The sequence below is a fragment of the Haliotis rufescens genome, unplaced genomic scaffold (genome assembly GCF_023055435.1).
Source record: "Haliotis rufescens isolate VD_foot unplaced genomic scaffold, xgHalRufe1.0.p SCAF_1, whole genome shotgun sequence".
In the NCBI taxonomy this organism is placed as follows: Eukaryota; Metazoa; Mollusca; class Gastropoda; order Lepetellida; family Haliotidae; genus Haliotis; species Haliotis rufescens.
Genome location: NW_025963779.1, coordinates 76,296,774 through 76,309,675, shown reverse-complemented (window position 1 = coordinate 76,309,675; position 12,902 = coordinate 76,296,774). Strand labels below are relative to the sequence as shown.

General features: G+C 39.2%; 1 protein-coding gene across 1 annotated transcript; it reads left to right on the top strand.

The window, feature by feature from the left end:
- The first annotated feature begins 2,005 nt into the window (after positions 1-2,005).
- Positions 2,006-6,487, top strand: LOC124118460 (immediate early response 3-interacting protein 1-like). The gene is made up of 3 exons (XM_046480572.2): positions 2,006-2,118; positions 3,464-3,559; positions 4,588-6,487. Exons 1-3 carry the CDS (start codon positions 2,028-2,030, stop codon positions 4,641-4,643), a joined length of 243 nt encoding a protein of 80 aa, XP_046336528.1. The 5' UTR covers positions 2,006-2,027; the 3' UTR covers positions 4,644-6,487.
- Positions 6,488-12,902: the final 6,415 nt, after the last annotated feature.

Genomic DNA, 12,902 nt, shown 5'->3' with positions numbered 1-12,902 from the left:
TGTATGCTGCAGTACGCTAGGGTACACCCGCACCTCTGCACGTCGACTTGTCGACTTGTAATATCTGCGTATTTGATAATTGCTGACATGGCATTTATCTATGATCGGTGTCTGCGCATATCGCCGCCATCAGCAATATCACTGGGGCCCCGTTCCACAAAGCGATCTTAGCGCTACGACTGTGTAAGTCTATGTTAACGCATGGGACGTGTAAATAATCGAGTCGGGACCCGCCTAACCAGTGACTGATATTATGATTATCTTTCCTCTCTGTCGGGATAGGAAGGCACGCCATCGCCAAAGTCACTGAGTCTGACTATCCAACCCATTTCGTCCCCGTACGACAGGTTGCTGAAAGGCTGTTGGTGACCAATTGTAACCCATATGTGACCGAAGATTGGCTGTGTAGATCAATAAATTTGATAATATCTTTTGTAATAATGGAATGTTGTTTTGTGCCATCTTTTGACATGTATTAGTGAGTGAGTGAGTGAGTGAGTGAGTGTGGTTTTACGCCGCTTTTAGCAATGTTCCAGCACCATCACGGCGGGGGACACCAGAAAAGGGCATCACACAACGTACCCATGTCGGGAGTCAAACCCGGGTCTTCGGCGTGTGACATGTATGGTAACAGAATGGTTTCCACATGACAGATTTCAACACAGTCAGAATACTTGCACAATGAGCTGTGTTGAGTCTGTGACATAATTCGAGCGATCAGCGCCTTTTCGTTAGGGTATACATTGTGCTCCTGCTCGCTACAAGCAAATTCCTTGTTCAATTCCTCACATGAACTGTACGCAATAATTCGTGAAGTGAAAATTAGCGTGTTGATTCGTTATGCTTGGAAACTGATTTACCCTAAATAGCATTATATTCTGTCATCATTTTAGAGTGAGTACGGTTTTACGCCGCTCTTAGCAGTATTTTAGCAACATCACGGCGGGGGACACCAGGAATTGGCTTCATTGTACCCACGTCGGGAATCGAACCCGGGTCTTCGGCGTGACGAGCGAACGCTTTAACCACAAAGCTACCGACCGCCCCCATAATTTTAGAACAGAACGCTAGCTGATTTCCATAGTTTGGCCTCACTTGTTGACTTACATATGGCATGCATATTTAATTTGTTTTTACTTATGCGTTTGAGTGTGGAAAATATACACAACAGTAAGAACGATAACATGATTATTTTGTAATTTTAAGATATTTGGCAATGTAAGGTCCAATCCAAGAGCACATTCCAATTGTCTAATATATATTTCACTAATTTTAATGGATTTATACTTTCACGAACAATAAATGCAGTAAATTCATCTTCACTAAAGTCCTTATCACAAATAGGACATACAGCTTCTTTATATTGTCTAATGCTTCGTACCTGCTAAGTTAACCTCTTAAGAGTGCAAAGATATTCAATAGTTGTAGTAAATTTGTAGCCACTCACTCATCATATTCGTAAATACCATGCTTTGAAACCCCGGTGTTTCAAACAGTAACACACTCGACTGGATTAAAAATAAGTTACGAGGACAACACATGTGATTTTTTAATACGGATATGATTCAGGACAAATAGTAGCTGCAGTAACAGCCTAACTCATCTGTTTGTTTGTTTTATTAATTTCTTTTTGTTCAGTGACCATAGTAACACATATATCATTTCACTAATTAATAGTTTGAGTCGCATTTATGTTCGTGCTATTTCACACATTTTCTTCATGGCGACTGTATCCCATCCCATGTTTGATCTGTAGCCAAAACTTGTACTCGGCAAGAAAAACACGTCGCGAAAACACGGTCACATGAGGGAGCACTTCGTGATAATAAATGCAAACGATTATTTCAGCTGCATTTTTAAAATATCGAAGAAAAATGATTTATATCATTTCATGATAAAATATAATTAATAATATATATTTTATATGCTGTATTTTAATTCATAGTGATATATCCCTCACTGTAAACATTAAGTAACGAAAAGAAACAATAAGTTCTCCATTGCAGACAGATACTTCCGCTGCCAACATGGCGTTCACGTTGTACAGTTTGATAGAGGCTGTGATTTTATGTTTAAATGCAGTGTGTGTTCTACACGAGGAACGGTTTCTTGCCAAAGGTACATATTTCAGGTTGTCCCTGAGTTGTTAAATACTTTACGAGTATCATAAAAGTCGAAGAATGTATGTTCATCGACATGTTTATAAACAAAGTGAAAACATGAAAAATAGCCACTGGCATCTGGAGATCTCTTTGACTTTAGTTTGCATGCCAGATGATAGATGTTGTCTTTGCTCTAAAAGCTGAAACACGTCAACGAGGTGTTTGACTAAGTAGCATATGTACTTGATCATTTAGGACTGCAATAGGTAAATTATGTTGAAAACAATAATTATTGTTGTACCTCAATCCAAACATGAATATAGTGAAATAGTCTGAATCAGAATATGCTTTTCAAGTTTTGATAGTCAATGAGTCAATAAACTGAGTCAGTAAGACTGTCATATGTTTCCCCAGGCAAAAATTAAAATAGCGCCCTATAAAAATTAGGGAGTAATTATCAATCAGCAATCTTGCAGCTATTCACTTAGACTAACATCTAGTCTCTGAAATGAACATATCGTTCAGAAAAAATACTGTTGTTCAATTATCTTAATAATAATATAATAAAAGGGAGCCCAGAGACTCTCATTTTCAGATACTGCAGTAATCTATACTTGCCAAACATTATAGTGTTGCATGGGCTGTATTTGATATGTTTGTATCAGGGTCTTTAAGACAGATTAACGGTGACTATAGAATAGAGGTGTGATGTATTAAAATTTGATTACGACAGTGAACACATCCGACCTGTCAACATTGGGTTCATGTAAATTACTGTTCTCCTGAAAGAAGAGTCAGTCCTTATTCAGAATTTTGGTGGCCATGTCATCAGGGATAGACATGGCCTCCAGTATGTCAGTCTAAGACAAGTGAAAATTTTGAGGAACTGGTTGGTTTCATCCAAAATCTAGTTGTTTTACATAAACCTCTAGAATGAATTGAATTGAACAAATTGACTAAATGGAGATGACCAATGGTGCTCACCCTGGAGGAAAGGAAGAGTAAAACTCTGTGAACGTTTCTCTGTAGCAGTATGTTATGATTTGACAATCATTCATATTTTGTGAATATGGTTTCAAACTGTCAATTTCTTTTCGAGATTTATTCTAACCTGCAACAATTATGTTGATGGCTGTGCACCATACACTGCTGTTCATTCATGGAAACACTGCTAAGGTACCAACTAATCGGGTAACCCTTGATATATCACTATCAGCAATGTAATCTTAACTGTTCAAAAATAGGTTATGCAAGGATAGGTGGGCATATAGTAATGTAATCTTTCCCAGTCCACAATAAACATTATAAGAAGGATGCGCACAAGTGATCATGAATCAAAATCAAACATTAATATGTTCCAGTTGGATGGGGTGCTGACCAGCGAGGGTTTGGAGAGGAACCAGGAATAAAGACACAAATGCTCAACCTTATTAGATCTATTAGAACTGTTATGAGGAGTAAGTCCATTAACAGTTGTTTTTTAAATGCGTTGAGTTTGAAATCGCAAGACAGATTTGTTAAGCTTTGATATGAATTTACCAGAATATTTTTCATGAAAGTTACATTTTTAGAACCTATGTGATTCTGGGAAGAAATAGGGCCATAGTACAAGGGGTACATCCTGCTTGTACTAAGAGCCAGCCAGGATGGGGATTGGCTAGTTGACTGATTATGTGTAATTGTACCCTGGCTTCATGGATCAATGCACATGCTATCAACCACTGGTTTGGAGGCTGCCATGATACAGCTTGTGTGCTGCTGATTTATTCATATCTGGTTGGTAGATGCCCACGATTGATTCACTGATCAGGGCCCCATGAGAATTCCGGGATAGAATTGGTTGCCAGCATCCTATACTTGTGGTAACAGGTGGTATGATCGGATGGACATGCTCAGTGACTTGGTTGATTGTGTCTCATGGTACCCTGATAGAGTGGATCGTTGCTCATGATATCAGTCACTTGTTTGTTTTTTCCAGACTCAGTTATGTACAGGCAGACCTGATATGGCTGGAATATTGCTGATTGCTGAGTTAGACAACAAACAAAATAAGCAAAAGTTTTTATATCATGGTTATTATAGGTTCTTTACCACATGGACATATTAATCTAGGTGATAAGATATAACAAGAAGTTAGAAACTATGAACAAACATTGGTCGATAATCTGTTGTGTTCCCCATAGTGATGATATATCATGATTATGAAGTGTTTCCAATTATCTGAAACAGCGAAATAATATAACATTACCACACTCTCTCATGAATCTGTCTTTATTTTTTGTCAATTTTTTTTCCAAAATATTTTCTCCAGTCATACCAATCCCGACCAATATTTTTAAGCATAGACGTTAATTACTTTGAATTGCAAATGCAGTTGTAATCAAATCTCAGTAACTCACACTTGTGCAAAGATTAGTATTGAACATGGAGAATGTCAGTACTTGTTGCTTCAGTAACTTGAATTTGTATATTTTCTTTTTTTCAGTACCTTTAATAGGAATCAACGTAGCTGTGATATTACTGAAGCTTGTGTTTGGATAACAGGAGGAGGTTCCAGTGGCTACATGTGACTATTGTTTTGCACCCATCCAGCAAGTACTGGATGAGAAATATTCATCGGTGTGCCTTTTAGGAAAATCATAAAATAATTTCATCTTTCATATGATTGTGACGACTAATAAAATTAACACTTTTCTTTTTTTAATTTTGGATGAATCTATGATAATGTAAAGACAGTATGATCTAAATTATGTTGATGAAGACCTCTTCTAGAAAACGGAAATGCTCAAGAAACATCACAGGGACGAAATAAAAAGATATTGAGCCAGATTGCAAATGGGCTGGCAAAAAGAAGAGAATGCTGGAGAAGAATAAAGAAAAATCATATCATGTTCTTTCTTAGAAATACAGCTTTTCTATATTGATTTGATATGCCATTTTCATCAACATTATTTCGGATCAGATAAGTAATGTATTGTTTTGGTTAAAAGGAAACCAGTGACATTGTTCTAAAATTCAGGATGCAATGTTACCTTTTGTGCCAAGTAAAAGGATTCATTATGTTCAGGGCTGAAATTTGAACACAAATGTGTCTTGCAAAGTAATGGCAAGTTTCATTCATTTCAAACTTTAAACTGACCAGGAAGAACATACTTATTGCAGAGAATCAAGCATAGTTTGAAGTCACAAACTAGCAGGATAGGTTCATGATAAATTGGAAGAAAATACCTTGGCAAATAATCCTTTTCTCCATGCATATAGTGATGATATTAGGTGAATACATAAGTAAAGAGTGCATTGTGGAGCATGTCAATACATTACATTGATTGCTATGCTGTAAATAAAAAGATGTGGGCCCAATTGCATGACTTTCATCATGTGTAAGTGTAAAAGTTCTAAAGATAGCGAATCATTCTGAGAGATTGTGCATATTGTGGAGTCTGTATGGATGTACATTTCATGTCAATTTCCAAATGTCTTCTCAATTTACAGTTATTGTAAAGAAAGACTGTACATATGCTGCAGACTTAAATGTTAGCACTGTTAAAGGTTTAATTTTGAAAAACTGAATTGATCCAATGCAGAATTTGTAGATTATGTGCTACGGTGATGTAGGATTTTACAAGTCAACGTTTTTCATTTAGTCAGGAAACATCACCACATCAAATGTCATCAGAAATAAACTATGTAAACACTTTTATGTTTAATGATATAACTAAACTTGTTATAAGGTATTATGATATATTTATATTATATTTCATTGAATTTTGTTGTTGTTAATGTACAGTACAGTACAGTACCATTGCAATAAACAGTTCTTTGTCAGCTGTGACATACATATTGTCCTTTCATTAACTATGTCACTTTGAAAACAGAATCTAAATCAAGATTTCCTGAACTTCCAACATAATTGATTTTATAGTTCATCATAATGTAGTTTCCTAGGGTGGAGCATCCGGCCATTTCGGTGTCCATATATACCTTCATAATGACAGATGTACTTGTGATGTTTCCTAAGGTAGGGACTGGAAGCCCTGGGTCCTCCCATCCTCCGCATGCCCTGTGGATTCCAACATCATCTGTTATTCGGAGTTTGGTATGCATGTAGGCTCTTATTCGCTTGGATGGTGGGGTTGCCTTGTGATTTCATTGTTTGTTCGTCAAGTCGAAGTCCCGGGTTCGATTCCCCACATGGGTACAATGAATAAAGCTCCTGACATGATATTGCTGGAATATTGCTAAAATCGGCGTAAAACCGTACTCACTCACTCTTAAACGCTTGTATTGACCATGTTTACACTACACTTTGTATTATCAGGGGATTCCAGGCTTCTATAAACTCCCTGGTAATAGGCATGTGAAAATAAAAAAAATATATATACATATTACAGATAGTTTGTCCATATTTTTAGATATAGTGTTGCTTATCTTGATGTGTGACTGGATGGTCTGGGAACAAACACATAGATAGTTTCAGAAGAAAACACTAATTTCCTTGACAACGTTAGATCAAGGTAAAGGCCAAACAAACCTGTTTTGTCTGCAGTAAATATGTTGGGGACTTGTTCTTTCATGATTGACATCCCAGCTTGTCCTTGTGTGCATATAACATCCATGGACACCTTGAACATCGGTCAACATGCTCCCATCATTTATTACTCTAAAGGTTCATTATGTTTGATCATTTTGATAGTTGTTTTTATACTTTGTGCAAGTCATAGTTATAGTAGCTTCAGCCTTTTTCATCCAATTTTGCAGTTTGGGTCATGATGGTAGAAATATATGACTCAAAACAAGTTAAAGAACACCAACAATTGGAAGGCTGTGTTGCAATACCCTTCAGACTTGACAAATTATCTATAGTCATGTGAAAAAAAGTTTTTTATTTTCAATTGAGTATATAGAACTTTTTTTTTTCAAAACTGCAAAAGTTGGTGCTTAGTTTTGTGTTTCCATAAGAAAAGTGAAAGTAGACAAAATCAAAGAACTTTTCAAACACAGCCCCAGAGTAATGAAAGGGGTATGTTATACTGGTATCATGGGTCTGTGATGTGAAGGGATGCCTAAGCTGTGTTCTCCCAGTGTCTCAGGGGTTTGTCAGCTGCTGGTAGGACAAGATGTCATGGTGCATGTGTATTTGAATTTATGTTTGACAACCATCAGTTGACATCTAGTTGCGTCCCTTGGGCACGCCAGAAACCTATGATTGTGGGTTGGAATCCCGGTTCGCCCCGATTATGTTTCTAGGTTTGTCAGCACCATACCCGTGCTCGTGGGTTTCACCGAAGTGGTAAACGTCTGAGACCTGCATCACTTCGGGCTTTCCTCCCACATTAAGCTGACACACTGTGATATGACTGGAATACTGTTAAAAGCTGCGATAAACCAAACTCACTCACTCACTCAGTGGACATCTTGAAGGTATGGGACAGCAACACTGCTTTGTGCAAATTATATTTAAATGTGCATTGGTTTTAGTGTCAACATAAACGAGCGAAGGCTCACGCAAATCATTGATGCATATACACATGGACATTAATTGGGCACCGACCATTTTGTCTGATATGTGCTACATTAAGTATGATTGGTGCTATTCCTTGTTAGAAACACCACAGATTATTAGTAAACTGACAGAGCATGTGGCACTAACATGACACAAATAATGAAGCTGAAACTAGCAATCGGTACCGATGTATTTGCGTTATGCGAAGAAGGGTAAAAACGTTCGTTTCAATGAAGCTGGAAAGTACCATCACCTGTAACCCACACCACGAATCGGACTGTCACATTATGCAGTGAAAACGATTACTGTCAACCTGGGAATCACCACTGACTCTGCAATCAGTATCTAGAGTAGCCACCCCTCTCACGGATGACATTCGCGAGGCGTCTCCTCATGCTGCTGACCAGACGTCTGATTTCAACGTTGGGATTGTATGCCATTCCTGGTGCTGTGCTCGGGTCAGTTCATTTAGGTTTATTACAGTAGGGTCTCCCGCTCGCACTTGGCGGCCAGGATATTCCCAAATGTGTTCAGTTGGGTTCAGATCAGGGTTTGTCATTTTTTTTTGGAATTGGATTTTGAATCCGGTTGTGCTTAATTAATGCTCATGTGTATATATCCAGTTCCAAAAGATAAGGGTAGTCTAAACAAGTATGAATGGCGAAGGGCAGTCGAAGGAACATGAAATTATTATTTCCAGGATATGGAGATAGCAAGCTACAAAAAAATTAATAGTCTCAGGAACAACCGGACATAAAGATATAATTTCAGTTTGTTATCACAGAAGGAGTTAACTATGCAAACATCACAGTCAACAGTCAACAATGATATGATTGTAAACATAAAGTTACGAAGGAAGAGGGAAGTCTTCCACGCAAAAAAGCAAACAAACACATTGCAAACAAACACATTGCTGCCTATGAATATTTTGTTACGTTGCCAGCTATATGCAGCGTACGTTCAAACATATTTAGAGCTCTTCCTGGTAGTGTTGCAGATACGTCGATTATATCCAGACCTAAAAAGATAAATATTCCGCCATTGTGCATGAGAGTAATAAGCTTTCCTTGTAGCCAGTCAGACCCACAAAACGCTCCCCGTGTTGTTTTTTAACCCCTTAACCGGGTACCCCTCTTAGCCCTGCCGGGATCCGATGATGGGTTACAGTCCCAGATTCCCCTCGATTCTGACTCGCTTTCTCGTGGGTTCCACCAAAGGAGCTGAGTACAACGAACTGCATCATCTACTTTCATCTTACATTAAACTGGCTGAAATAATGTTCAAACATGCGCTAAACCAAAATCACCCATTAACGTTCAGCAAGCAGATACACAAAACGCGTCGAGTTGTGCCCCTTAGTCATGTCAGTACCCGCTGAGCCCAAATTCGCCAACTAGGACTCTTGGGGTTATGGTCAACTCGTCCACACGATGACTCTTTCACCAATGACTTTGTGTACTCGTTCAGTTCGACTAACCCGTAGAGGACGATAATCAAGTGATCTGACGAGCATAAGAAATGGTACCAACTAACATTGTTTGTTTCTAAACACGGGACTGGACCAATATCAAGGACGATACACGTACTTATATAGTCAAAACACACGCGGTAACAAAATCTACAAGTTATGCCGCGAATGAGAACAAAAATGTAGGTATTATGTCCACAGTTTGGAGGATAGGGGCACTTGTTTAGTTATCGACCAACAATCCAGACTGCGATCAGCACAGGAAACTCCCTTTAAACCTTCAGAATGACACGCCTATCAATCAGTATCGTGTATGCCAACAACGGGCAACAATGCACGCCCTAACTGGACGACGGGAAGATGGTAAACGTTTGATCCCAAGAAATGGGGTTCGACGCCGTTGTTCGCGGAGGGCCTGTGCTAACTGATACCTGCTATAAGAGCGACCTGGACGTGCTCTAATTTGACTACCATGGTGATCCCACAAGTGTTCTATATTTGATTAGTCTGGTAATCGTGCGGGCCATGACACGACATTCCTACAAGACGTTCTGCACGGGCCCTTGCTTTATCTCGCTGAAAGGGGTCTGGGTGTTCTGTTACAAGGACGGTAGTACAACAGGGCGGAACACTTGGTCCATGTGCCTCTGTCCGGTGATATTGTCTTCCATAATCACCGGATCTGTCTTGACTTAGTAATAATACATGTAATATTATATACACTTATATAGCAACAGCATTTATACAGTAAAGTATGTTGTTGAAAGAGCAAAACGTGGTGGAAGGTCATTGACCCACGTACACGTACATACGTAATATCCAGCGACGTAAGGAGGTGTTAATTGGCATTTACAGAGAGCACCGGGAGTTAAGGGTCCTGCCCGGAGGGGGCTTATGATTAGAGGGGATTTGCCGAATGTTTGCTGTATACATTAAACAGACAAAAGACCCGTGAGGATCTGGAGTAGAATTCAGCAACCCATGCTTGCCGTAAAAGGCGACTGTGCTTGTCGAAAGAGGCGACTAACGGGATCGAGTAGTCAGGCTCGCTGACTTGGTTGATGCATGTCATCGATCCCAATTGTGTGGATCGATGCTCATGATATTAATCACTGGATTGTCTGGTCCAGACTCGATTATTCACAGACCGTCGTCATATAGACAGACAGACCAATCTCTTTAAAATCTGATCTTAGTTCTCGCTATCGCTAGACAAAGATCTGAGGACATCCCATTAGGGGTCACGTCAGAACGACCTTTCATCCAACCAATCAGAGCGTCGCTTACCAGATCATGAAAGTAACAGTCGGAATGTGTTTTCTCATCATGCAACCACGACATATTTAACACGGGGTATTCCGAACGACAGTTATGAGTATTATGACTATATCCATACAATCTCGGCCATCTATAAGCCATTCCAGAATGTTCTTCTTATCAGTTTTAATTTTTTTTAATCGAGAATACGTCAAAATATGTTTCGAAGCGTAATCGCCAGTTTGAAACTAGTGTCGTAAAGCTCGAGAAAGCTAATGATTTCTTGTCAGTCATTTCATTGGTCGGTCAAAACTCGCGAAAGGTCGTTCTGACGTGACCGGTAATGGGATGTCCTCAGATCTTTGTTTAACGGTAGCGAAAACTAAGATCTGATTTTAATGAGATTGACCGACAGACAGACAGACCGACAGACAGACAAAAATAGATATAATTTCGGAACACTTTGGAAACATATTGAAACAATTAGGGAATTTAGATTAATGAAGTTATAGAGAAACGTATTGAAATAGTCCGCTTTACAACATTACAAAGGTGGCCGTTACAGTAGACCATTTCAGATGCAACGAGGGCTGTCGTGATTTTCACTGTTGCATATACACTGAGATAATTTCTTTTTCTGCCAGTATTACGAAGATGAAGAGAAGCTGTTTCTCAGATATGTGACACTTGCACTGTCATATTTAGATGTTCATCAATAAAAAAGCCAAAATGTTAAACTGTCCGTACTTGTGTCATCACAACCTTTCCGACAGAGATACGTACGTGTAGCTGGGTCTGATTTACTGATTTTTCAAATTTTGCTTTCTGTCAAATAATCACGAATAATCTTTGTTCCATATATTTTCAAACAATTTGTTGTCATCCAAGATTCAAGACTCAAGAGGTCTGCCACTCCTAGGCCTGTCTCCCGTTCGCCAAGTCAGCCTGCAACCGGCCAAGAGCCTAGGGTTGGTAATTCGGTGTGCTACAGTCATAACACCATGCGTCGTGGCCATGTGTTGCTCCTTGCGGTATCCATCAACGTCTTGTCCTCTCTTTTGTCACTGTCCAACGGTTTGGGTGTGAATTTACAGTGAGTACATCATTACTTTTATACCTGTATCCTTGTTGGTTAGCCTTCTGTACGCGCAGCTACATGTTAACCTTAATTACAACCGATCTGTGTGTGTGTGTGTGTGGGGGGGGGGGGGGGGGGGACCCCACGTGTCAAAAAGTCCTGTTCCTTCAAACGTGTCGTTTGCTCGTCAGCTTCTGTCAATTCGCCGGCTGATTCACACACTCGTTAAAAGTATCAACTGGTTTAATCTCATACACCCACAATACCGAGATATTTTGAAGATATTTTAGACAACTGCACAGCCATAAAAAACAAACTCTGAACATGTTTTAATCATCACCAATAATCAAATATCACAAGCAAAATTAGGGTGTCTGTATAAGAGGGAGTAGGCACTCCGCTTATTGCCGTTGATTTTCTGGGCTCGATCGTAGCGCCACCAGTGGCTATTACGAGTAACGTCCCTTCTATGTGCCTCCTATTGACCAATCAGATTCAACCTCTCATATCACAAGCATTTGCTTAAGACAAAATGGCGGCGTCCAGTCAAGACGATCTGATCGATTATCAATACATATATTGTGATAAAGCGGGTCTTACTTCGCGAAGAGCATCAAATCACACGAACAGCTTGATAAAAAACATAAAAACTATTTGGAAAATGTCTCTTGACGCCGAGTTGGTGGTACACATGCTTTTCAAATCCTGCAATCGACCGAAATCTATACGACAGTTTATGAACCGGTTGTCGATTTCGTTAACCGATTTTGATTGCATAGACTCATTAGTCCAGCCAAAATATAACTCTATAATTCCAGGCTAGTTCGGCAAGAGTGGCAACTGGACTTTAATAGTCTGTTATCTCCCTCGCCTCGGGAAGATGTCAAAAACATGAAAATGTGCATGCGTGTCCTGGTTGATTGCATGTCCTCGTACCCTAACTGTGCGTCTGGATGCTCTTGATGTCAATCACTGGATTGTCTGGCTTAGACTCCTCTTTATAAACTGCTGTCATATAGCTGGAATATTGCTAAGTGCGGCGTTAAACATAAAATATGTAAATATATTCTTCTCAGAGAACTACATAACCACACTGATACCAACTTAGAGGCAAAATGGTTACAATTTTTACGCCGATTTACTATGGAACACTGGGAATATGGAGATATCGATGTGTAATTGTAATAAATATAAAAAATAATAACAATTAATAAAATAACATTTATAATTTTCGGCAGTGTTTAAAATTGAACGAAATTGTGTAAAAGTACACACAGAGAGTGGATCATTTCTTAGGGAAGAAACTTTTGAATTAAGCTTGCTACATAGAACCCCATAGAACAGCATCTGCTTACTGACGTAGGCCATTGAGTACGACAACCACGGACGTCTTCCCCCGACACATGTATATTGACAGGGCAAGAGTTTATTTCCGGAAAGACGTGTTCCGGGGACTTGAGGAAATATTTCAAGCATCTACTTGTTAATCCCACT

Bases quoted from the DNA above. Each gene is read 5' to 3' on its own strand.
- LOC124118460 (XM_046480572.2), top strand. From the start codon at position 2,028: ATGGCGTTCACGTTGTACAGTTTGATAGAGGCTGTGATTTTATGTTTA. The intron at 2,119-3,463 runs GTACATATTTCA...AATATGTTCCAG, and splicing joins GGAACGGTTTCTTGCCAAAG to TTGGATGGGGTGCTGACCAG. The intron at 3,560-4,587 runs GTAAGTCCATTA...TCTTTTTTTCAG, and splicing joins TATTAGAACTGTTATGAGGA to TACCTTTAATAGGAATCAAC.